General features: G+C 40.1%; 4 protein-coding genes across 4 annotated transcripts in view; all 4 read right to left on the bottom strand.

Annotated features, from left to right (window-relative positions):
• Positions 1-3274, bottom strand: part of LOC124139007 (multidrug resistance-associated protein 1-like) — a 42145-nt gene extending 38871 nt beyond the window's left edge. The window contains exons 1-3 of the mRNA XM_046505957.2: positions 3037-3274; positions 1556-1732; positions 78-197 (exon numbers count right to left, since the gene is read on the bottom strand). Coding sequence (XP_046361913.2) covers positions 78-197; positions 1556-1732; positions 3037-3069 — 330 coding nt within the window. The 5' untranslated portion in view covers positions 3070-3274. The remainder of the gene's footprint in view (positions 1-77; positions 198-1555; positions 1733-3036) is intronic.
• Positions 3275-4801: 1527 nt separating this feature from the next.
• Positions 4802-20517, bottom strand: LOC124139009 (multidrug resistance-associated protein 1-like). The gene is made up of 22 exons (XM_048383518.1): positions 20346-20517; positions 19488-19808; positions 18522-18659; positions 17880-18026; positions 17075-17159; positions 16566-16632; positions 16279-16405; positions 15975-16151; positions 15050-15217; positions 14678-14864; positions 14479-14572; positions 13838-13961; positions 11147-11384; positions 10545-10855; positions 10142-10341; positions 9722-9848; positions 9320-9421; positions 8781-8927; positions 8443-8601; positions 8147-8313; positions 7737-7931; positions 4802-4987 (listed from the first exon to the last, which is right to left on the bottom strand). The coding sequence occupies exons 1-22, from the start codon at positions 20490-20492 to the stop codon at positions 4873-4875; spliced, it is 3543 nt and encodes a 1180-aa protein (XP_048239475.1). The 5' UTR covers positions 20493-20517; the 3' UTR covers positions 4802-4872.
• A 474-nt stretch (positions 20518-20991) lies between these two features.
• LOC125372823 lies at positions 20992-22835 on the bottom strand. The gene is made up of 3 exons (XM_048383479.1): positions 22780-22835; positions 21818-21955; positions 20992-21259 (listed from the first exon to the last, which is right to left on the bottom strand). Exons 1-3 carry the CDS (start codon positions 22785-22787, stop codon positions 20992-20994), a joined length of 414 nt encoding a protein of 137 aa, XP_048239436.1. The 5' UTR covers positions 22788-22835.
• A 251-nt stretch (positions 22836-23086) lies between these two features.
• Positions 23087-24115, bottom strand: LOC125372822 (multidrug resistance-associated protein 1-like). The gene is made up of 3 exons (XM_048383478.1): positions 24003-24115; positions 23699-23827; positions 23087-23224 (listed from the first exon to the last, which is right to left on the bottom strand). Exons 2-3 carry the CDS (start codon positions 23816-23818, stop codon positions 23087-23089), a joined length of 258 nt encoding a protein of 85 aa, XP_048239435.1. The 5' UTR covers positions 23819-23827; positions 24003-24115.
• Between the last annotated feature and the right edge of the window lie 2280 nt (positions 24116-26395).

Raw genomic sequence — 26395 nt, 5'->3', positions numbered from 1 at the left:
AAATGTGAATTACTACATACACGATTCTATTTTACAATTCTGCAAGGAAAATATATGTTGCATTAAACCATACATACAAACGTGATGGTCTTTAATATGGGTGCAATATAGTTTGCTGAAAAATTCCCAGCATGCTCTTCAGATGACGCCCGAATTATCTCCACAGCTGACACAAGCACCAGCAGTCCACACACCATCTAGAAATTGATAAATGAATACAAAATGTAAAGCAAGTCGGACATACTCTTGGAATTCAAAGACTACAAATACTTGGAGTCTTTCAGGAGTAAGATCGCCCTACTGATCATGACCACTTCTTTAGAGGCAAGGGGGATTGTGGACGAGGTACTACGTGGTCTAGTCGAATAACCTTACCGGAATATGGCCAGCATTGTCAGAGAGTTATACACATGTGAACCAGCGAGAGCTGGGGATTTGAAGTTGGGAGTTGCAGAAAAGACAGATTTGTGTTTTTGTTTTTTGTTTCTTGTTTAACGCCGCACTCAGCAATATTCCAACTATATGACGGCGGTTTGTGAATTATCGAGTCTGGACCAGGCAATCCAGTGATTAATATCATGAGCATCGATCCACGCAATTGGGATCGATGACATGTATCAAGCTGGTCAGCGAGCCTGACCACACGCTCCCGTTTGTCGCCTCTTACGACAAGCATAGTCGCAAACATGGGTTGCTGAAGACCTATTCTACCCCGGATCTTCACGGAGAAGATTTGTGTTGTCGATCTAGAAGTATCCTGTATACTATGAAAGTCTAATAGGGATACATCATCGATGAATTGAAGGTACACAACGGCGTGATCAACGGTCTGGTGGCCATTTCCATTGAGGGTCTAGATATACGTTGTAACCCATGTGAAAAACTCAGACATTGCTATTTTAAGTTACTTAATTATTGATAGATGTATATGCCACTGAATGGCATTGAAACAAGTCTAGTCTCTCTTTATGAAGGTTCTTTGAGACTGATCACCACAATTACCAATGAACGGTTGAAACGTATAATTAATCGATGTGTTGTGGCCTAATAAACCTTTAGCACAGATACCATTTCAGTATTGTTCAAACAGTCCTCCCAAGATATATGTAACGACAAATGAAAGGTTTTGTACACACCACTATAATATGGTGCCCAAGCACATAACGTCACAGTCCGCAATAGAGTAGCGATAAAGAATCAAGGGTTAAATACACTGTATATTCGAAGCATATATTTCCTGTCGAATTCGTGAATAAATATTTTCTTTCGCGGCGATGCGGGCATCAACATGACCTAAGGGACCGACCATTTAATATTTGGGAGAGCGCCAGGGATTTTATCGAAAAATTTGTATCCGAATTTTTTTGAAAAACATTAATATGCTTTATAGTGTTGAAACAAGAAATTGTCTGCCACAAAAGTTTCATTCTTGCAATGTGCTTTTCAGGGGGAAATATTTTGGTTCATAGTTTTAATTAAAAATCCATCTGGTATTGCAGCTGTTGACCCTTGTGCTCAAAGTTGTTTTGAACAGTGAATCAAACGGTTACTTAACCATTTTCATGTAGTATTTCCAATATGAAGAAAGAGACGTCGGTGTGACGTTCAGGAGGTAGTAGAGATAGAACGGCGACGTCAGCCACAACCACCCACATGGCACCCACACCAACACCGTGGACTGGAAGCAGTCTGTGAACTGAGGCCATGTGTTGTACCAGGTCAGGTTTGTGTCCTGGAGAAGATAGAAGAATCCTGATTACACATTACCCCAGAACCAAGAAGCTGAGGTGTTCCTTGTATTAAAGTTGATTTACGTATGCATTCTGAGCGGAATGTCAATAATTATAGTTGTTCATACATGTATGGTAGTAGTAGTAGTAGCAGTAGTAGTAGTTCTGTCCCACCGCCCGTAGTAGTAGTGGTTAGTTTGTTTGTTGTTTAACGCCGCAATATTATCAATATCCGAGCTGTGTGACGGCCCAACCAGAGAATCCATTAATTGAGATCATGAACATCCATATTCGCAAATGGGATATACGCATCAACCAAGGCACCAAATCTGACCACCAATTAGTCGCTCCTTCGACAAGCATAGTCGCCTGTTAAGGCAAGCATGGGTTGCTGAAGACCTATTCTACCCCGGATAGTAGAAACAGTAGTGGTGGTGGGGACAGCAGCAGCAGCAGCAGCAGCAGCAGCAGCAGCAGTAGTAGTAGTAGTAGTAGTAGTAGTAGTAGTAGTAGTAGTAGTAGTATGAAGTTTCCAGATCTGATCCTGTTGAGTATTTATTGCGAGGCACTGAGAATGTCGATTTATGGCGAACATAAGGTGACACGAGAGATGTGACTGGTTATCTCCCTTTGTTCAGGCTGACGTGACTCATTCAAGTGGGTATTGCAACGAATGGTGCAATCGATGGCTTATCTTTAACTAATACTAACAAAGACAATTGACTAATGATTGCAAGTATGCTATAATTTAAGTATATTATTATATGTATCCCTAAATCAGTGTGACAATACATTGCCTATAACGACTGTCTGAAACACACATCAGAGTATCATACAAACTGTAATTTAGTTTTCTCGGGTCAACCTTAATTGACAATGGTCATGCTGTGAGTTTGAAGTTTAATCCATTTTATTGTTGTATCCTATTATGGTAGAGATTATTACAGTGATGCCGGTAGTCAGTTCCTAAACAATGGCGGATTAACGAAGCATGGTTATGTTGTACCCAGAATGGCTCCATTACATATTCTAAAAGTTATGCCCAGAAGGCCGGGTTTCCGGATTAACGGAGGTTCAATGTACAAAAAATAAAACATATCAAACACAACATGTATAAAAAGTTGCACTTAAAAACTTAACATTTTTAAATCTGTACATATACATTCTACGTGTATATGAAATGACATTTCAGTGTGTAAATGTACATTCAACAGTGCATACAAATATACATACATCTTATAAGATAGTGAACGATGAATTTCAATTAAAACAGGAGCACACTCAAAAAGATATATCTGTCACTTACCCATACCGGCGTCCCGTTACACAGCGAGGCCATTGTGTCTGAGTGTTTTATGGTAAGAACCTCATTGAAGATAAAGCTGTCGCATGAGAGTACATGTGCTTATCTGCGTGTGACCTGACATGACCTGATTTCTCTTCTCTCGGGTCTCTTTCATCATGTGACCTGCTGTTGCCCAGCCTTGAGTAACCCCCCACCGCTAGTATGCCACAAACACAATACACCTGTGTACGCCAGGGTGCCGTTGTCCAAAGCGGTCTTAGCGTTATGGTGATCGTTACTCCCATACCTCAACATCTAGACAGTCGTAGCGCTGAGGTTGTTTTGTACAACGGCACCCAGGCCTGGTATTGTCATGTTAGGCGATATGGTGTAGTTTAAATTGCCACAAGTTGAAATGGTCACTTGAAAATGTCAAAACGGCCACACTATAACTTTCAATGGCCACATGAAAAAAGTGTATATAGTGTAAGTTTATACTTATTTGTTCTATTTATCTCATTAATCTAAATAATTACAATACACTTTGGTCGTTCGTAAAACCTGTGTTTGTTGTCTTTACGAAGATTTTGTAATACATACTTTGATACTGTGAGTGACAACACTTATTGGATTGACGTTTTTTTGTTTAACGCCGCCGCACTCCGCAATATTCCAGCTATATGACGGCGGTCTCGAAAATCCAGTGATTGATATCATGAGCGTCGATCTACGCAATTGGGATACGATGACATGCATCTACCAAGTCAGCGAGCCTGACCACCCGATCCCTCTTACGACAAGCATATATAGGCGGCTCTTACAGCAAGAATGGGCTGCTGAAGATCTATGCTCTACCTGGATCTTCACGGGTCGGTGTAAGCATGGAGTGAAGCAGATCCCCCGCATTACTTGTCACCAAATAAGTGCCTGCTAAGTGTGTAAAGTGTAGAAAACTGTCCTTAAGATGCAACATACTTTTGAGTGTGACTCCTGCAAGCAGCGCATCCATCGAACATGCGGCCAGGATGTTACTGATTTATGTCTTTAGGTGCTAATCAGTTAGAGTGTTTACAAATGTGCTTTGGCACGAAAATTTGTGTAGTAACATCTAACTGAATGCTTTCCAATTGTTAAAAGGTTATTTATTATCATTACAAAAGAAAGCAGCCCTGATCAAGCTTCAGGCCGGGTCACTGCAGAGAATTTTACAGAGGAAACCGTTGGAGACAACCCTGCACAAGTCTTCACAATCATGAAAATGAAAGGGTTGCCAACCGTTGTCGTGAAAAGATCTGACCCGCGATGACTGTGCCCGTCAACAATCACGTTGGAGATTCGCAATGTTTGCTATTTATATTCACATATTATAATTGATAAAACTCAAAGTCTAAAACAAGATGTTGTTCTTGTTCTTATTAATTGTTTGCTTGTTTGTTTGTTGCACGCCGCACTCAGCAATATTCCAGCAAAATGGCGGTGGTCTTTAAATTTAAAAAATCTTGAACAGACAATCCAGGGATGGATATGAGCATCGATCCACGAAATTGGGATACGATGACATGCATTAACCAAATCAGCAAGTCTGACCACCCGATCCCGTTAGTCGCCTCTTACGCCCAGCATAGTCGCCTTTTTACTGCAAGCACGGGTTGTTGAAGACGTATTCTACCCTGGATCATCACAGGTCTGTTCTTGTTAATAATATTATAGGTTGGAACAGGCGAAGCATTAGTGATGAACACTAAACAATCAAGCACTTGGTGATTTTCAAGGTACAACGTACACACAGTATTAGTATTCTGTTTATTTCGTAGTGGAAATAATCATTATACAGTATATGCAACTCAGCTATTCGTACTATGAGGTCAACCCTGCAGCTTTGGCCATGTTGTAGAAGATGCTGTCAGGCTGTTGCAACAGGGAGGAGGGTGTGTCAAACTCACACACACAACCGTTGTCCAGGACCAGGATCCTGAAAGATGCATGTTAAGTGTAATCAATATACAATATATAAAGCCCAATGGTTTTGTTCTAGGAGATCAACCCTGCAGATTTAGCCATGCTGTAAAAAATGCTGTCAGGCTGTTGCAGCAGGGAGGAGGGTCTGTCAAACTCACACACACACCCGTTGTCCAAGACAAGGCTCCTGAAAGATAGATGGTTAAGCCGAAAAGCGTTCTTGGCTTTTGTTTTTGCTGTTTACAATTTATTAATGTATGTAAGTGAGGATTTGTCATTTGGTTATCAGTTGATTTTGCCTAGTTATCGATGAATGAATTATTGTGTGGTGAATCGTATTGCTCGTTTCTAGTTTGACTGACGAAGTTGGAAGATCATGTGAATGAATGCCTGGAGGCGATATCGATATTGCATATGCTTATTCGAAACTGTTGGCTCGATAAGCCTGAGAGTTTTCAGGTCCTTGGTCCTGCCCAAAACTGAAACACATGCTGCATGTAGTGTCACCCTGGACAAATAACTTCGTTCGAAATATGCCTCTGTTCACCCAGCAGTAAAAAGGGTACCTGGTAGAATGCGATGGTGATGTCCCTGTAGCTCATATGGTGATCATATGGAAAGTGAAAGTAGCTTTGTTCGAAATATGTTTTTGCTCACCAGGAGTAAAATTGTTAAGATGAGATGACATGTGACTTTTACCCTTCTAGGGCTTGACATGGCAGTGTGGGCTGTATACTCCCCAGGGAGCCGAGAATTGAAATCGAGTGCACACTATTTAATTGATAGGGGTGTTACTGCAACCGTGCACTTTGTATTTAGTGGCATGAATCGATCCTCGGGAAGAGTTATCCCCCTTGGAAGGGTTAGTTTGTATTGGTAGCCATGCACATGGAATGAGGTGAGAAGAACACTTAAATATAGCGACATGCATGTACGTGTGTGTGTATGTCCTTTGTATTTCTCCGGAAAAATGCCAATTTTATAGTATTACTAGACCACCAATCGAGATACCATGCCGCAGTTTAACATGAATACTCCACTCAGACACAGTAAACCAGTCTTTGTTTTAGCCCCTTAATGCCGAGTGCCATGCAGGGTAACAACAAGTGCCATATTTGGGTATCACGCGGCCTGGGATCGAACTCCTGACCTTCCGCTCACTGCGCGGACGCTCTATCTACTAGACCACGGAGGCAGTCGTGTTTCTTGGAGCTTTACGATACAAGAATAAAGCTTCTGTATGAACACTACGGTGCTGTTATCTTGGATGGAAATGGCTCACTGGCTGCGACTGTCGTTATAGAGAAACACTCCGCTGACACTCCGTCGAAACTTTGTGCTCAGGTTATTTCGGATATTCGGTAATCATCTTCCCGAGGTAAGTGAGTTAACTGACTATAAAAGTCAAGTTTTCACCCTTGCCGTACTAGGCTGGTATTATGGAGTTACATTTTTGCTGGACTAACGAGTCTATGCATAGTCCAATCAAAATCGTGCACCGAAATCGAAATCCGGTTCGTAGAGTGTCATGCAGATTTCGGTCGACTGCAGGATTTGCAAAGCTTGTGCACCGCTAACTCGTTGTCAACAGATATTTTCTAAATCTTTTCATGTTTTTAATCAAGGTGTTCACGTGATTTGATGCACTTCGCGATGTAAGACTCGTTTTATGACAAAATAGATCTTGATTATCGATCAGATCGTCTTGACTGGGCGCCACCGTTTTGTTTGAAACAAATGCAAGTGATACGAAAGGTTGAATCTGATTGGTCAATAGGAGAGGCATGGAAAGGACATAACTCGTAAAAGACACTGGTGGTGCTACGATCGAGCCCAGGAATTCCAGCCTAGTTCGGCAAGGGTGGAAACTGGACTTCTAAAGACTACGAGATGTTCGATAATGGGATATTCTTGGACTGAACTGTGATTACCGTGCATTAAAGATGATTTGTGTTCTTGTTCAGTGAATAAACATTAACCATCAGCTTGACCTAATTCTGTGAGAACACTGTCGGCAAGAGCCGGTCAGTATTTAGATTTGATGAAATTTCACAGCTATTCAGCGCTCACGTGGAGAATGTGGGGTCCTGCCTGCAAGCATGGATCTATTTTAGCAGTGGTGTAACCTTGGTGTTCCTGTTCATGGGGAAACTGTGGACTATGTGCAAGGATATCTGGGACTCAATAACGTTATGTTTGGAGCAATTTTCGAATATTTTTATGTGTCATATAATATTGAACTTCGTGACTGCTTATTGTGAAATGAAGTGATGGAAACGTAGGAAATGTCCTTGCGTTTTTTGTATGTTGAAGAATGATAATTTGACATCTATTTGTTGTGCTCTTGAAACAAAATAATATGTGAGATGTTGTTACTTCTTGTGTAGATTAGTTATGATAATAGCTTCTAATGGCTTATAATGAAGAATATCATAGATGTGATAGAGTAGGTAATGATAATGACAGGGAAAAGACTATCCCGTTGTTTCAGAGAAGATCCTGGATAGCATTGCTCTTCAGCAAACCATACTGGCCGTAAGAGGCTACGTACTATGCGTGTCGTAAGAGGCAACTAACGAGACCGGATGGTCGGGATCGCTGACTTGGTTGATGCATGTCATCGTATGACGCGCGTGATGTCAGTCACTGGTTGGCTGGTGCAGACTCGATATATAACAGATCATTAAAACTAATAATTTGTAATACTACATTGCAAAATTCAGAAATGGAGACAAAAACTAGCAGGCTTATAAGAAAGATACCTGTCGTAATCCATGACGGTGTTGAGTCTGTGGGCGATGGTCAGCACCGTGCAGTCCTTGAACTCTGACCTGATGGTCTGCTGGATCAGGTCATCTGTTTCCATGTCAACGGCTGACGTAGCCTCGTCAAGTACCAGGATCCTGGTCTTCTTCAGAACAGCTCTGGCCAGACACATCAATTGCCGCTGACCAATACTACAAAATAAATGTTTGTATAATTGTTAATATAATTGTTTCGGTATAACAAAACGAATGATTACTCCTTGCGAGGTCAATATGCGAAATCAGCCTCATCTCCCCTTGTAAACTCACGACATGCACAAGTCACTATAACATAAGAATGTGTTTATTACAAGCATGGGTTAAATATTCTGCCACAGAAGCCCAATTATGAAGCCTAAATACTGTACCTCATATTTCCTCCTCCCTCGCTACACTCGTGTTCCAGTCCATTAGGAAGCGACTCCACAAACGTCTTGAGATGAGCCTGTTCTAGTGCCCGCCAGATCTGATTGTCTGAATACTGGTTGAAGGGGTCAACATTACCTCGCAGACTTCCGGCAAACAATACAGGATCCTGCAAGAGCATTTCAAAGCATTTCGTCATATTAATCGTTCAAGAGTTCAAACTGGTTATTAATATGAACAATATCATATGAAATGTCCACACGTATGACGCCAATATTGATGACAAGGAAACGCTTACCTGAGGCAGGATGGTGAGTTTGCTCCTGAGATCATGCAGCCCGAGTGCACTGACGTCAACGCCATCTATGTTGATCTCTCCTACTGCAGCCTCTATCAACCGGAACAGGGACAGAGTCAGAGAGGACTTCCCCGCTCCCGTCCTGCCAACGATGCCCACCTGAAAACCGATTTTTAAGAGTGCCTAAAACCTTTTGTTTACCCATGTCTTCATCAATGCTGATCACCGTCCCTGTTCAACACACATATCAAAACCACAATTTGTGGAGCAAGCGTGAACTATATAATATGTGTATATTGTTTCCCATTTGATGATATTAATTAATGTCCCTATATTACCTTTTCCCTGGGATGAATAGTACATGTGATGCCCTTGAGTACAAGATCAAGGCCTTCTCTGTACCGTGTTGAGTAGTCGAGGAACTTCACCATCCCTGAGTCTGGCCAGTCGTGATTTGGACGTCTCTCGGGTATGTCCCATGCTGGCTAAAATATACATACCATTTATTTTGACGGTCTAATCTTCATGACATTCAAAAATATTTTTCTTTTTGAGAAAACGTCAGTGTATTTGAGTACATGATTTAATTTTAAATCAAGTTTTTGTTCCTCCCTAACCCCAAAATGAATATAGTCTATAACCATATTACGTTTATTTTCAATTTTTGTTATTATCAAGCACTACTGCAAGGTTTGGTTCCAGGTAATTCGAAAACAAATCCTAAAAATACCTCCATGTGGTTTAATCTAATGTATCTATATGTTAATTTAGGCTGTTAGTATTGAAGTCAAGCACATCTTTGTATTTACCTCCGACTTGATTTCGAAATATTGGATTGTCTAATTCAACCAGTTAAAAAGTGTACTTTTCTCCTCACCTCCGATGTGATTTCTGTATACTGTTTGACCCTCTCCACAGACACAACCTGTGTCTGAACTTCAGATATCAGTTGAACCAACCAGTTTAAGTTGGCCGTTATCTGAAAGTCATGTATACATTGATTTCGAAGACCAAACACAACATTTACTCGCTTATATACTTCCCAACGACAGATGTGAGTTTCAAAAACGACTCCTCCTTTCATAAACTTAATACAGCCTTTAAACTTTACCGTCACGTTCTCACGTTTCAAGTGACATGGATGGCCTATAATACATTTTCAATGTGTAGATCAAGGTCATAATAGGTTCAATGTCAACGACAGGTCACTCATAAATTGCAAATACCCAAGATGTTTAGGCTGTGTCAAAATAAGCATTATTCAAGACGAACGACATACCTCAATAGCATATGAAACCGACAAGCCAACAAGCCCTCCTGACAGTGTGTCTCGGGAGATCACAGCAAACAAGGAGGCAGCGAGAACGATGATGTTTCCGATAATCTCAAGGCGGACACCCTGCCATCTGAACAGAAAAAAACGTTATACCTGGATGTGATACAGACAAATATACAGACGCAGCCACATACGTATTCGCAGACACAGACGCAATGGCATAGAACAGGGCCCATTCACATACACTGTAACATAACAAAAACACAATCGAAGTGCCATAGATGCATCTTTAGACACCAGTACAAACAGTCAAAAGCCCAGAATCTCCACCGGTATGTTGCTAAGTCTAGGTGATATGAAGCAATGTATAATGAATGTTTGATCCAGTTCGAGTATCAAGGTAAAGACAAAAATGACATTTACCTGAGAGCACAAAATGCGTAAAAGGAGAACCTCTGGTTTGTGTCTACCCGGTCTTCTGATTCTTTGATGAACCTCGACTGAGCTTGGAACGATCTGATAACACTGGCTCCGGATAATGTCTCCCCAAAATGGCTGTATATCGGGGAGCGAGCTTTCGACTCTAATCGTTTTAGCTGCCGCGAGGTGGTGACGTAGTATCCCTGAAAGTACACGTATTGTTGAACTAAGGAGTCCATTTGCTGTAATATAAAAAGATATCGTTATATAATGTTCTTGTCCAGGATAATAAGGCATGGCTATGTCATGCTTTGTTAAAACATGTTTTATTTTCAAAATCTAAGTGTCTGTTATCCTTACATTACATAATCACAAACCTGTGTATTCGAAGAGAATGAACGTTCACCTGTACAAAATGGTAAAGAATGACCAAAGGAAAGACAACGGCGAGGAAGATGGGCGTTGTGTATGAGATGACAATGATGCTACTGAGGACTTGGAACATGGTGCTGATGGCTTGCTGTGCTAGAGTAGGCATCATGGTGTCAATTGAGTCAATGTCCTGAGAGAATCTGTTGACAATTCTTCCGGTGGGTGTGGTATCAAAGAAGGACATTGGTGCCTTCAGAACGCTTGCCAACATTCGGAAATGCAGTATTCCAGAAGCCTTCACTGTCCTGATATTCCACACAAAGGAAAATATGATGATGGTTCCAGCTGAAAAATATATGATCCAGTCAGATCCTTTCATATATGTTTCAAACAAATATACTCCTCTGCATTCAAATCTTACGTTCCATTGTCTGTCAGCACCATACCCAGTTCTTGAGTTTCACCAAAGATATCTGCACATCCCAACAGAGTACATCTTGAAGTTGTCATCCATACAAATTGCCAAGCGTTTACGACCAGAGTCACTTTACTCCTACATTTAGCTGAGACGCTTGGCTATACCTGAAATACTGTTTAAAGTAGCATTATACCTCACCTCACTAACTCAGATCTTACTTTGAGCTAGACCCAAGGCACCATAGATTCCCAAATAGTAGATGTTCCTCGTCATTCGCTCTGAACAGTTGGAAGGAAGGAATGTCACATTGTTGAGGAGGTCGTCATCAGTCCATCTGCTGAGCCATGTGTTTGCTATTACTGATGTTGCTTGAAACAGTGCATACATGACCAGAGCGAATGTCACAGACCACATACCTACAGCCCTTCCGTATGCTAAAAAGACATTGAGTGCAACCTGAAACGAGAAGATGGCCAGTGTATTGAATAGTTTTCATCATAGGAGAAAATATTTCACTAACAGTAAGAATTCCATTTCAACCAAATTGTTCAATTATGTTTCAGATCGCGGACACAAATTGCAGCTCATGAACTAAGTTCAAAGTCTTGTGGCTGCCAAGATTCATACCATTGTTACCAGGCTGGTGGACCTATAATCACTGGTGACTTCTCTATTGTTGACAATAACAGCCTACTACCAATTGCGATCACAAGGTCTGTAGCCTTTCCCACTGACACAGTCTCAAATAACATAACCATTATTTGTAAGAATCACCACATTAATTGTTTGCTAAAAAGGGCTAAGTGACTTTTCAAATAATGTGACACATACGAAGTGTACATATATCTAAACAGAGGAAGAAATATCAATATATATCTATATATATAATCGAGGAATTTTATAATCGAGGAACGTGTTTATTTATATTCACAGAAAGTATTTGGAACAGATGGAATTAAAACCATGTGAATTCTCCAAAAGGGTTTCTTGAAGTTTGGCAATCTCTGAGAAGAACCAAGTGCAATTACCTCAAAACAATATATTTTTCAACTTTGTAAAGCTTAATTCCTACATTTATGGGGTATAGTTATATCCCCATTTACAAATTTATCAAAAATGAAATGTAAATGTCATCTTAAGTTTACTGAGAAGACATATTGAGAATGTCTGAACTTCCTCATTGATAAGCTACACTGTATGCAAGTTGGGGACAGGCAATACGTACACAGAGGCATCCCCATGGGCACCAATTGTGTTCCTATCTGTGCTGATCGGTTTTTACATGCGTATGATACAACATTTTTGCTTTGACTGGCAAAAGTGTTTTTTTTTAAATTTGACCAAGAAGTTTAATTTCAGCTTCTTCATGTACATCGATAATCTGATAATGGTCAAAATAGTCAATAATGGTCAAAACGCCAATTCCCTTCCACTGATTTCACCCACGTGAACTAGAAGTAATTAACACCAGTGAAAGCACGTTATCTGTTTCATAAAGTTTCAGACAGAGTGACTTAAAATAACTACAACCTGTTGGGCATAGAATCGCAAATAATTTCTCTGTTGTTGATGCAACAATACCCTGCTAGCAATTGGAATCACAGCTTTAAAACCACGGGGTCATTATGTATTCTGTGGAAACAATGAGTCGACCGAGAAGATGGGCATGTTGAAAGTCTCCCAGAGTGGGTTACATATGTCAGTGTGTGATGACTGTCTGCTCTCATATGCAAAATTAATGCGAGGGATTTTGGCCAAGAGGTTGAATTTAAGCGTCAGGAATATTTATGATGTGATATCGTTCAATTATTGGTAATAAAAGAGACCAGCGAAACCGCTTCATCTGTTTCATATTTAGATCTCTGCATAAAAGTTCAGAGTGACAAAACACTGCCCTCAAGACTGCATGACAAGAGGTATGAAAACGTTCCCTTTCTGTCCAGCAATATTCTAGCAGCACCAGCCTTTCCTATCGATATTTCCCAGCTTTTGAGGTACAGTCATGCATGCTATTTCTACCAAGATTTCAAAGAGTGTCATTTTGCTCAAAAGTTGTTCGATCTAGGTTACAACATTAAAGGCCCAGTAAAGCTTTCAAAATATTTTATGGTAGACATGTGGAGGAAATTTCCAAATTTGACACAGCAATGACAAAAATTATGTCTGATGCAATGGCGCATTCATTGTGTTCCTGTGTTATTTCATGTGAATAACTGACTTGTCTTTGCGCGTGTTTGTGACGGAAAGCACACGCTGACCTTTTATCGAATACTATTTGATAGCGATTTATCAACACATGTTCATGGTATGGTCGGAATCAAACACTCGACTTTGCTTTCAGATGGAATCTTATAATTCATTTAGCATGTCTGGTGCATTTTCCTACCACGTATTCCCGTTTGTTTAGGTTAACCATTGATTTGCCTTTGCATGTGTGTGTGTGTGTGTGTGTGTGTGTGTGTGTGTGTGTGTGTGTGTGTGTGTGTGACGGCTGTGAGGCTGGATACGTTCATTTGTGTTTCCCTTTACAAAACTGGAAATGGAGCAACATGCACTCCATCAAAGACTTCGGAACTTGACATGGGAATATGACTAATAGAGTTAGATTAGACGGCGCTTTGCACAAAGTTCATTTGTATCACCCTAAGACACCGACATAGACTTGTAAATGCCAAATAATAAACATTTTTAAACTTAAGTAAAATCAATGGTATGGTGTCGTCAAACTCAGTATCATGCTCAGGGAGAGTATGTGATTCGACCCTGTCATCTGTGTGTCCCGTGACGCAAAAGGGACGCACCACTGCTCAGCGATAGGCAGCTCATTCGGGCACAGCGTCACCCCTCCTTGAACAGAATATATACATTGTAAACGTGGAGGATCAATAAGACATGTGACCATTACAAACCTTTCCTTTCTCCACAATCTCATCTTCTATCAGTTTACTCTTCTCATTTAACCGATCCACACTAACCACTTCCTTCTGGTCTGGGATGGGTTGGGTCATGTCTGCACTCTGGATCAGGGATGTGCTACAACACGTCATCAAATCATTTATGTCACCTATTAATAATTAGTACATAAACATTATTGGTTTTATAAATGTCAGTATTTGGAACCACCAGCTGCTTATGCAACCGGTTCCAAATGAAATTTCCTGGTATCCAATATTCAAAAGCATTCACAAATGAAAACACATCATCTTTATCAACATTGTAAAATACAAAGTTATCAGTTATCAACACGTCAGATTGAATGACCGTCTCCCAGTCATTTTACAATAACGAATAAAGGTGGCGTAACTTATTTCAAATTTGTTTTTAAATGTCAATACATAGAACAATATCATGTGTGTGTATCTGACACATGAAAATAAGCCAAATCCACCATTTGCACACGAGAGACATATCTAACTTACAGACTGCGATATGGAAATGTTTCATCATCAACTCTCGTATGTAGAAGCTGGTTATGCAATAGACTCTGTGAAACATATAAATCAATATGTGTTTCTTCAAAATTTATGCTGCCTTCTTAAATGAAACTTACATGAGTGCTGCACTCTCCTGGACCTCCTGTCCCGCTTCCTCACCCGATGTCATCACTTCCAGACTTTGAAGCAGTTGTTTCTTCAGTTCAGTCACTGTATAATGTCATATTTGATGGAATTATTTACACCACCGAAAGTATTAATTGTTGTGTTATGTCATTCCATTCACTAAATAACATAAAACGAATCGTAGCTTACCGTCAGCTTCATTTTCATCTCCATCAATGGTCTCGAGGATGTAGTTCTGGAGGAACTGGGCAAACGGACCGTTATGTTGCAGAAGATCCCTGTACGTCCCACTCTCTGATATCTGACCACTGGTCATCACGAGTATAGAGTCCATCGCTGGGAGCCAGTGGATGCCGTGAGTGACCAATATTCGCGTCTATGTAAAACAAACAAACTGTAATTTACTTAAACTTCCACCTTTGGTAGCCAGTGGATGCCGTGGGTTGCCAATACCCGCACCTATGTAGCAAATTCAACATAGTCACTGATATCATGATTGTTTCAATGTAAAGCATCATGTAGTTGTTAAATATCCAATACCAGAAGTAAATGTGTTCGTACTTTTCCTGCAAGGAGCCCTGTCCTACTGATGACTTTGTCAAAGATGTGTTTCCCCACATGACTGTCGACAGCACTGAGTGGATCATCCAGCAGATAGATGTCAGCATCGTTGTAGACAGCTCTGGCTAGAGACACTCTCTGCTTCTGTCCTCCACTCAAGTTGATACCCTGAAGACAAGATAGTAAGCACAAATAATACACAGGACAATGCCGTATATACATGTACAATGTAGCTGGATTGATACTCATACTGCTTTTGTCCTAATAATCCCCTGAATGAGAATATAAAGATTTCAACAAAGATCAACTTTTATTCAGAACTTGTGAGCCTCGGGCCTTTTCGTGGAAACATTTTTTTGGTGCAAACAGTATAGAATTAAACATATATTAAAACTGCTGTTGTGAAAACGTATGTGCACGTTATCAAAACTGGAATATTTGTGTTCAACCAGCATTTGCGTGAAACAATGCCAGAACTTTGCTGTATTGGTGGAAAGATGTCAAATTTGGGTTTTATATGACTTTGTCTAAACTGGATATAAGCTGGACCAATTAACATATTATAACAAATTCCGGCTTATTGATAAGAGACGGCCAAAATTTGAAACATTTCAAAATAGCAAGTAACTGAATAGAATATCTAAAAATATCAAATAGACATATCACCTTTTCCTAACATCCTATTATTTAAAGTTGATTATTTTTACAATCGTTCTCTACCACGGAACAATAATTCGATGGAGCCTATCATTCATGATGAAGAAGCATGTGAGACATTCACAAACCTGCATGATATGAACTGCCTGCAATAAATAGCAGTTCCTCTAAATATTGGTTGCATTATGGATGATACATTGACTGTGACTGTTGACACACACATGCAAACTATACAATACTGATTGCTCGCCTGTGTTCTAATACTCACTCTCTCTCCAATCTCTGTCATATCACCAGCTGGTAACATCTCCAGATCTGGAGTCAGAGCGCAGCACTCTACCACTTTGTTGTACCACTGTCTGTCCAAGGGCTTCCCGAACAGGATGTTGTTCTGCAGGTTGTCGTTCTGGATCCAGGCTTGTTGTGGTACATATGCTATGGGACTCTGACGTTAATATCAACACAAATAGATAGTTGAAAACAGGTGAAAAGTAAACTGTTTGACATTGGATGCGTATCTGATAAAATGTTAAGTAACAGGGTGATTTAAAAAATAGAAGAAGAATAGTAACCTTCAAGATGACTTGACCTTGAAGTTTGTCCATCTCCCCCAAGATTGCAGACACGAGTGACGATTTACCAGATCCGACCTGACCTACAATGGCAACAAGTTGACCCTCTTCAACAGTCAAGTTGATGCTGAAAATATAATTTTATCACCTATCCATTCAAAATTGTACTGTAGATATGAAACAGATTGTCTTTATATGTGAAACAAATAAATGGAAATTACATGGTTTAAGTAGACATTTGATATTATTTAAAGAAGAGGAAGTGTGTAATTTCCTACAAACATTACTTTATAAGATTCCAGCCCTGGTCTGAATTCCACTGAAAACTTCCATCTGTAATCTTTAATGCAGAACCTGCAAATAAGGCAACCTAATTAATTTTTTGCTGTCAAAAATGGACAAGGATAACCAGATATGATTCGTAATGACAGATCTATGATACTGCTAAAATGTTAAAATACCCATGCATAGTTCCTTGTCATATATACATGTAGTCATCAATATGGTTTAAATCCTGGAATTCTACCTGTATGTTCCTTAAATAGACATGTAAATATAAGAACGTTTTCATCAGATATAATGTTAATGCATCGACAGTTTGAAAAATCAAAACGTCAGCGCCAATCGGTCTCAATTGTATGCCGAAACAGATTCCATTGGGTATAAACAGGCCATATTGTGATGGAAATTATATGAAGTAAGTTTTTCATATTACGTGAATAGCAGAATCCTTCGGAGAAGAGATAGCATTTCAGAGTACTCATTGCACTCATTGCAGTCTCGTATCAATACTCACTTTGTGTCGAGTTCCAAGAGACATGGTCACCAGCTATCTCTTCAGTATTGAGGAACGTGTTGATTCTCTTTACTGATACTATTGTCTGAAACGGATTTGTTCATAAGTTTTCATGACCATGTTTATCCGTTTTGCATTTATGAAAATGTATTTCAGTTTGCAAGTTTTGATTATATCCTACACTATGTTGTATATCAAACACTTTTTAAAACGTCATTGCTTTGGTCGTATTCTTAATGTGTATATATTGTCCTTTAAAGTGGTACCATGTTTGTCCCGTGAATCTGTAAGATAATGATCCAGAAGTGTTTAACGCTAAACTGAACAATACTCAAGCATTATGGCGGCAGTCTGTAAGTAATCGAGTTTGGACCAGAGAATCCAGTGATTGACACCACTAGCATCGATCTTGGCAAGTGGGATAGGGTGACATGAATCAATCAAGTCAGCGAGTCTGGCCACCTGATCTCTTTGGTGGCCTCTTACGGCAAGCATGGGTTGCTGAAGATCACTTCTAACCCGGATCTACACGGGTTTGGTTTTATCATTCCGACCCAATCATGATGGGGACACCAACAGTGGATCGCACACAAAGTTCCATGTTGGGAATTGACAAGGCTACCTAACCCTACAGGTCATAATTACCACTCCTGTTGGTGTTGAGAAAATAATGAATAGAAAATCATGACAGCCTCAAGCCAAGGCGTGCCAGAGTAGCACCCCACATGGTCAAGCATGATAGCACATTTACCTGGTTACACAATGAATATAACAAACAGAATGGAAACTTGAAAGTATCCTCTACCTGGACCAAGCTTGAGCAAAGTGGTTGTAGACTCCCCACAGCGAGTCGGATGACACCTAATAGGGAGATGGAGGTGAAAACAACCTCAGGTCTGAGGTAGTGGTCTTCGGATGTGTAGATGTATGTCGTAAACATTGCCAGAGATATCTGCAACATCGACAGTGTGCCACAGCATGGGAAAAGTTGTATCATAAATCCCATCTCTAAATGTATGTACAAATAAGGGATACGTCGTTATTTCAATAAATCTAAATAAGAATTTACGTAGAACTTTTCTCTGTTCTAATGCGTTATTTTCACTTTTTGAGGCACTCTTTTAACAATCCCGATCTTATGGTTGAATGCATATACCAACAAATATGTTTTCAGCTCAGTTTTAAACATTTAGACATGTACTTTAATGTATCTGATGCTACACCAGCTTTTTAGTTACCAAATGTGCAAGTATATGTTGTTACAAAAGAAGACGCTGATCACTAGATTATTATTTTTGAGATGGATGTTTGTCTGAATCAGTTCATTTGTGTACTAATGGTTAACTCATTGTGTGGTTATAAAACCAGCGTGAGGATTTTAAACTGAACGGATGATATCGGCGACCACTGTAGCAGCATCCTTCTAGTAAGTAGTTCATGAACATACAAGGTAGGGAACGAGAGTCCACGTGAAGGTTGTGATACTTTTTAGGAAGGAGATCGTCCACAATGTATGCATCTCCTTCTTCCGAATCTCAAGGATCTTGTCTTGGAATGACGGCTCCCACGCATATAGTTTTAAAATCTGTCAAAGCCAAATGAAGATAAATTTTCTGAGAATAATTAAACAACTGCATGAGAAAACCTGTTTCATGTCTCGACAAAGCAATTGACGCAAATGGTAATAAGCTTATATCTTGTGGATGACATCATTCTACATGAACATATTTTTGGCTCATACTTAGTAAATAGAAAGAGGTAATGTATTTTATGAAAACACCTGATTACTTTCCGGAAAGTATACGATCTGTGTTATTTCATGTGCAAAACAATTACACACCTGCAAATGTTTGTTATGAAATTAAGAAGAAAATGAATAAACATATTAAATATTAGTTGTGACATGGCAAGTTTCACTGGCTTCATTCATTAGGTCATACAGTTCAGACACGAAGTAATATGATATAAATATATACGTAATACCATGATAGAATATGAAACAGAATACCCTGGTAGAATTGGGACGTTAGGCCCTTCCGAACATTAAGCACTGTTTTATAAGCTGATATTTCTAATATGAAGGCCAATGGTAAAAATTGGCGATTATTTGTGCTATTTAAGGAAGCCGTTTTAGCTGTGTTAATGGGAGACTTACTTTGATCAGTATACTAGCATACTGAGTAGTCTTTAAAGAAATCCGACCCAAACATACATGCATATGAATTAAAATTATTTACAAAAGCACACTGATATTTCGACAGAATGTTGCATCTTTTTCTCTTTTTTAAAGGCAGGGTTCATAAATATGATACGCAAACAAAAATGGTTTGATCAGATAAATAAGGTAATCAGTTATTTATTTTTTTCACCCAAACGGTTATTAGCAAATTCTTACGTGTACTCAGCTGACTACCTTGATTCCATTGAGGACCTCGTTCATCATCTTCATCCTCTTGTCCTTCTGTTGCATCAGATCAGTTTGATGCTTCTTCAGTCGGAACGTCACGTATGTATTTATTGGTATAAAAAACAACAGCACTGCCATACCAGAAAACATGGACGATCCCAGAGACTGGTACAGCAGATATAGACCAATGGCGATCTTCATCGGATTTCCCCATATTCCCCAGAGACCCATTGTGAACCCGCGGAGATGTTCCACATCCACAGACATCAGGTTCACAATCTCACCCACTGTCGACTCCTTCCTGGCCTTGTTGCTCATCCTCAAGGACTAGGGAAAACAAAGTACACTCATTAAACATGTACAATATTTGTGAAAAAATAATACCACAACAACAGAAATGAACAATAACTGAAAGTCTGAAATCATCATGTCCCGGTCGTTTTCATAAAATATATTTAATAATTTATCATGGACTGAATTTATATTATGATGTCTAATGAATTGATCAAGTTTTTCTTAATGCCACTTTAAAGTGTATTTCAGTTATAAGAAAGTGTATCTGATATGTAAATTACCACTTTGTTAAAACCCATGACGAGAGGTATGGTGCAGACAAACCCTGACACATGATCGGGGCGAATCAGGAATTCGAACCCACGATCATAGGTATCTGGATGAAAAACGACTATTCTCAAGTAATATACAGTAATATACCCCCCTCTCCAAACGTGTATTTGGAAAAATCTATGATATTAATGTAGCTTTGTAGACATTCCTTCTGGCAATTGTCTGTATTTATTTTACGTTTGCTGATTGATTAAGTTGATACTTTAGCGATTAACTCTTTCTGTAATCATTTCATACCTTTCTAAAGATAGCTGATATAATAGCACCTGCAATCCGCACTGCTACTTTCTCCCCTTGGTGCCAGTTTGCATGGGCAAAGACCGTTTGGGTCAAAGTTGAGAGACTTAAAAGCGCACACAACACATAGCCCTTCCACATCGGCATTGTCTTGACAGTTGTAAAGGCGATGAGCTCGCTGAAACAGACCAGTATATATGGAGCATGTTTATACAAAACGTAATCACTATGGCTTTCACATGTCCCTATACATGTTATGAACAAAGGAGTGATCATGAGGGAGTAGCCAAATGGTTAAAGCTATGATTTCCCTGATGAAAACCATGTGTGGCGACCATTGCTGGTGTAACCCCGCCACCGTAGGCTTGAATATTGCTAAAATCGCCATATGAATATATACTTCTTCCACTTTGTGTATGACCTATTATGTATACTACTCATTTGAATACACTCGCAAAAAGCATTGATTGTGTTTTTTGTTTCAGCTAAACAACCTGAAATATGCTTCTTTAAAGTAATTATGTTTAGGATTCGTGGAATAAAATAGTTGAAATTTCTGTAAATAATAATGTGCTTGAATACATTTTGGATCTAATTATATAACAGGAAAACACAAAGAACCACATCTGATGTGACATAGCAATGCCTACCGAAGCAGCAGTGGGCTAGCAAATCTTAGCAATTCGCTAACAACTTTCCATACTTGGAACTGTATTAAGTCAAACCAGAAGGCCTTCCACAATATCACAACCAAAGAAATTGTTTTTGTTGGGGCAGCTACCGCCTTCTTCTCTTGTGTCACTTTGGTGTTGCTGGTCAAGAGAGGTGACTTCTCATCACAAGCAACAGTTGGTAGAGATTCATTTGGTCCATTGGAAAACGATACATTGATGTATTCATTCTGCACTTTATGTCTGAAACGGTAACAACCAGTGTAATGATAGTTGAGGATAGTTTCAGTGAGAAATACAAAATGAATTGACAAACATGGTCCATCAGTATTTCAAAATTCCATACAACAACCTTAATTTCAGATTTTACCTCGTCAAAGAAGATTCCATACTCCTAAAGGAGCATTACTGTGTTAATTATGTCTCTCAAAATTGTTACTAAACGTAATTCGCCACGTCTTCGAGTGAGTGGTTGAGTGAGTGATTTAGGTTAAACGCCGCTTTTAACACAATATTCAAGTTATATCACGGCGCGTCAGCTGGATTGTGGAAGGAAAGCACGAAGTGATGCAGGTCTGATCATACGTTTACCACTTCGGTGAAATCCACGAGCACGGGTATGATGCTGACAACCCTAGTAATGTTATCGGAGCGAACCGGGATTCGAACCCACTTCATAGGTTTCTGGCGCACCTAAGGGACGCAACTCTGCAGAAATCGCGGCGCCTTAGACGAGTGGACCACCTGAGCCCCCGTGATGACAGGAACTGTCATCGATCGTTTATGAGAATAGGTTATTACCTTTCCCCAATGTTCTTTTCTTTCTGTTTATCCCACTGAGCAAAGAAACGGGACACGTTGTAAGCAGATGATTCATCGGGATGCAGATTGTTGACATCAGCCTCTGTTAAAGTCTTTCTGTGCCCTCTACGTATTAAACTGCAATAAGGTGCATGAGTAGTAGTGGAGTGAGTGAGTGAGTTGGGTTTAACGCCGCCTTTAACAGTATTAGTTATATCGCGGCGTGTAGGCTTTATGTGGGAGGAAATCCCGAAGTGATGCAGCTTTCGGACGTTTACCACTTCGGTGAAAACCAACAAGCACGGGTAAGGTGCTGACAAACCTAGAAACATAATTGGGGCGAACCGGGATTCGAACCCATAATCATAGGTTTCTGGTGTGCCCAAGGGACGCAACTCTGCACAGCGAATCGATAGGCCGTAGACGACTGGGCCACCCGTGTCCGGCTAGCACTGCTACCATGAGGATGTCAGAGTATGCTACTTATGTCACTCTTACAATATATAAAAATATTTGCAGGGCAAAAGAAAGCTTACACTTGAAATTGGGTCTGACCCAAAACTTAAAAACGTGATCAAAATGTTCCTAGCTTCACTTGTTGTGCTATACTCATTGATATGGTGCATGTAATGTCACTTGATACCTGTATGAAACACATCACCATCGAATAACCATCTTGTTTGTTTCATCTTTAGCCACCATCAAACATGGGTGTCCACTTTCTTTTGTTCGGGACTTTTCATGGAGTTACAAACATGAACATACGAATACAGAAAATCAATATTCCACCATTTGTAAATCATTGGATAGATTAGTGGTTTAAATGCTGGCTTGTCACTGACCGGAGTTCGATTCCTAAATCACCTGGTGTATCAGGTGTACCCCACGGTGATAGGATTGGAACAGTTCTATGTTTAACGTTACCTGAAACCAAACCTCAAATTACTGCCTGTGCTAGCTACCTGTTCATCCACCAAAAACTTATCCTTGACAGAAAGGAGGCTTGCGATTCAGGACATGATGACTGAAAGTATATAAGGAAGAAATAGTTGTATCTTTAGCCAGAACTCACATATACAGGTAGTTAACAATGACGGTAGGAGCATCGTCCTTAACAAAAAGAGTTGTCACGTTTTTCAGTGCATGTTTTAACTGTTAAGATATTATTTGGAATAGCAACCAGTGATTGATATTTGATTAAATTTCAAGAGTTTTTTTATCAAGACTTTTCAAGTGTGTTGTCTTTTCGATCAATCGATCTGGTTTTATTTATAAGGAATGCCATACTGTTTTATCTGTAGATCTTTTGTCGGATGATTCTGCAAAGCAGCCCAGGAAGAGCTCCAGTGCAACCAGGGCATAATAAATGTAGAATGTCACTGCTTGAAATGCATGATGCATGTCTTCCTGAAAGAAATAGAACTCTTATATATGTGCCAAATAGATATCATTGTGATATCACAATTTTGAAATAAAATCATTTGGGAAAATCTAATGATACCTCATCAATTGATGGTATATCTGCCTCACATTCCAATGTATTGGTCGTTTGACCATGATCACATCCTATAGTTCAAATAAGGTTTACCGTTGAAAATGTAACTGAGTGGAGAAACTTAATCCATTGCAAATACCACAATTGAATGATCTCAATGACTCCTACCATGATGATAAACTATCGCCCAATCTAAGGCTGATGATTTGTCACTGTCAATGCAGACAATCGTAACCCCCATACGTTAACATTGACCTACGACAGTCATTGTGCTAAGATCGCTTTGTGGAACTGGGCCAACTACAGCGTGTCTTCAGAGAGGGAGCTGCATTGTGGGTTAATATCAGAAATTAATAAAACGACATTTTATTATGCTTCGCGTATACCTCTTGTAGGATGATGGAGTAGAAGGGGACGATGCCAGTCAGTGTGAGCAGCAGCCAGAAGGTGAACATCACCCCGGAAGTGATGAGGCCTTTCTTCCTCTCCAGGAGCAGCAGCAACATAGCAAACAGCTGAAATAATAAACCAGTCAAAGATGCTTGAGGCCACTGAACTAACTATCCGCGGCAAAATGTGCTCAATGAAAGGAAACAATTTTTGGAATACGGGTCTAATTTGAAAACTAGTATTTATTAAATTTGACTATATATAGAAAGTAACAACAGATGGTGTAGACGAAACACTTACAAAGGTGACTGCCTGGATCGCGGGTGCGACGAATATGGCTCTGAAGTTGGCGCTTGTGCAACCATCTGCATCATCGATCAGCCGTATCACCGACAATAAGACAAGGAATAAACATGCTATCTGAAAGGCGAATTATGAGCTTCCTTCATTGCCTTTTCTGAGTGAATGATGTGCAATCAAAACTCCACTTTGAATTATGTTTCAGTTACATCGCGGAGAATCAGTTTGCACTGAAATTAAGCAAAGTTTGTTACGGACACTGGTAGGATGATCATGAATAACCGCGTTTGGCAGCTTGACCCTTGAGAGTTTCTAGGGCTTCACATGTGGTGTCTGTAGGTTGGCAAGTGACTTTGTTCAAAATATGTCCCCGTTCACCGAGCAGTGAAATGGGTACCTGGTAGGATGAATTAGAAATGTGACCACAGCACTTGTGGTGTCTTTTTCGGCAAGTGGCTTTGTGCGAAATATACCTGTCTATCAGACGATGAGATGGTAATGTGACTGTTACCCTTCTAGCACCCGACAAGGGTTGTACACTCCCCAAAGAGAGTGGAAATCGAGTGCAAACTGATCCGTTGACCGGAGTAATAATGTTAGCCCTTTATGCATGCAAGGGTGTATCGAGGCTGGCGCAACATAAGTACACACATTACTATCAGCATAACGTGGAGAAAGTGATGCAGTTGTTATATGTTGGAGAGGCAAACCAAGGATCACAATTACCGCGAAACTGGGATTTGGAATCACCGGATCCTGTCGCGGCTAAGGGAGACAACTCTGCACAACGACATTGAGACGCCTTTGTAGGATATTTACAATGGATAGATCGACGGTATTTGGAACACTTAATATAGACTTATATGCCATTATTAATGTTGGTTTAAAATAATGAAGTGGGATTTATTACTATCAGCTTCTGCATGACAATGTAAGGCTAACGCACGAACCACAGTGCAACTTCCCATTCCAAGTTCATTAATTATACAACGTGAATAACCTAGTATAGGTTTTCATCTTACGAGTTCAGCTTTAAATTTATATCTTGATGAAAGTGACATCGCTGTGACGTTCAGGAGGTAGTAGAGATAGAACGGCGACGTCAGCCACAGCCACCCACATGGCACCCACACCAACACCGTGGACTGGAAGCATTCTGTGAACTGAGGCCATGTGCTGTACCAGGTAAGGTTTGTGTCCTGGAGAAGAGAGTATGCGCATGAATCTTCCCCAATAACGTACGTTAAGCACATATATACAAATGGTTTAGTGCTATGAGGCCACAGAACGTTTCAGGTTTAAAGATTATTATAAACATTGTTTTAAGAGTCGGTTTCCTTTGTATCCCTTAGCAACGAGTCGGTTGGAAATATTATTTGCAATTGAATTATATTTTAAATTTTGTCTTGACTTTTGTTATGATGTTTTGGTGTGTGTTATAGTACGATTTCATGCCGTATTTTCAATTAGTCCATATTTGTTTCAATCATGACATATATACATTATTTTCATAAATTTGTCATTTAAGCGCTTTGATTGTAGGATCGTAGTCATGACAGCAGTAGCGACAGCTTTAGAGCACGAGACCAATGACCAAAATGAGCTAATGTGCCCAATACACTTCACACACAAACCCTTAATATTGTTACTGCTGTAAGATGTTCGTATTGAACAACCTGTATCTTGATTGGTGGTACAGACAGAAAAGGATCTACTTCATACAAAATACCATTACAAATGACGGCATTCACACAACTCACCCACAATGCAGTGCCATTGCACATCGAGGACATGTTTAGGGTTAAGTAACACTCTACAACCAATGACTCAGTTATCTCCTGACCTGACCTAGGTCGATCAGCACGCTTTTTCACACGTATGGCCCGTGGGGGTTTCAACAGCTGGGCCTCTGTCTATCTCTGTATTCCTTCGATTTATGCCATAATCCTTGATGGAAGCACGTAGCGTTTCCGCAACACTTTGAGGGCTACAGTTACAATGGTCAGCACCGTTGCGAATATGACCTTCACAAGTGTGAGTGAGGTGAAATGGGGTTTAACGTCGCGTCCAAGATTATTGCACATATAAAGCGACGTGCATGTGTGTGTGTGTGGCTGCTTGTACTTGTCCGGACTGATGCCGATTTATAGTACTAGCTCACTGAGATACCATGCCGCAGTTTAACATGAATACCCCTCTCAGACACTGTATACTGACTCCGAGCCAACCGGTCGTTGCTAACACACACACACACACGCACGCACGCACGCTCGCACGCACGCACACACACACACGCACACACGCACGAACGCACACGCACACACACGCACGCTCGCACACACACACACGCACGCACGCACGAACACACATACGCACACACAAACGCACACACA

The sequence above is a fragment of the Haliotis rufescens genome, unplaced genomic scaffold (assembly GCF_023055435.1).
Source record: "Haliotis rufescens isolate VD_foot unplaced genomic scaffold, xgHalRufe1.0.p SCAF_49, whole genome shotgun sequence".
Classification (NCBI taxonomy): Eukaryota; Metazoa; Mollusca; class Gastropoda; order Lepetellida; family Haliotidae; genus Haliotis; species Haliotis rufescens.
This window is presented reverse-complemented; position numbering and strand designations above follow the sequence as displayed.

What these genes read in the sequence shown, in the direction of transcription:
- LOC125372822 (XM_048383478.1), bottom strand. Translation starts at nt 23,818, where the DNA reads ATGTTGCTGCTGCTCCTGGAGAGGAAGAAAGGCCTCATCACTTCCGGG. An exon ending in ACTCCATCATCCTACAAGAG is followed by an intron (nt 23,225 to 23,698) that starts GTATACGCGAAG and finishes TATTTCTTTCAG; the next exon opens with GAAGACATGCATCATGCATT.
- LOC125372823 (XM_048383479.1), bottom strand. An exon ending in GAAAAGAACATTGGGGAAAG is followed by an intron (nt 21,260 to 21,817) that starts GTAATAACCTAT and finishes TTACCGTTTCAG; the next exon opens with ACATAAAGTGCAGAATGAAT.
- LOC124139009 (XM_048383518.1), bottom strand. Translation starts at nt 20,492, where the DNA reads ATGCCGATGTGGAAGGGCTATGTGTTGTGTGCGCTTTTAAGTCTCTCA. An exon ending in TTTGCTCAAGCTTGGTCCAG is followed by an intron (nt 17,160 to 17,879) that starts GTAGAGGATACT and finishes AATCCGTTTCAG; the next exon opens with ACAATAGTATCAGTAAAGAG. An exon ending in AGATGAAAATGAAGCTGACG is followed by an intron (nt 14,573 to 14,677) that starts GTAAGCTACGAT and finishes GACATTATACAG; the next exon opens with TGACTGAACTGAAGAAACAA.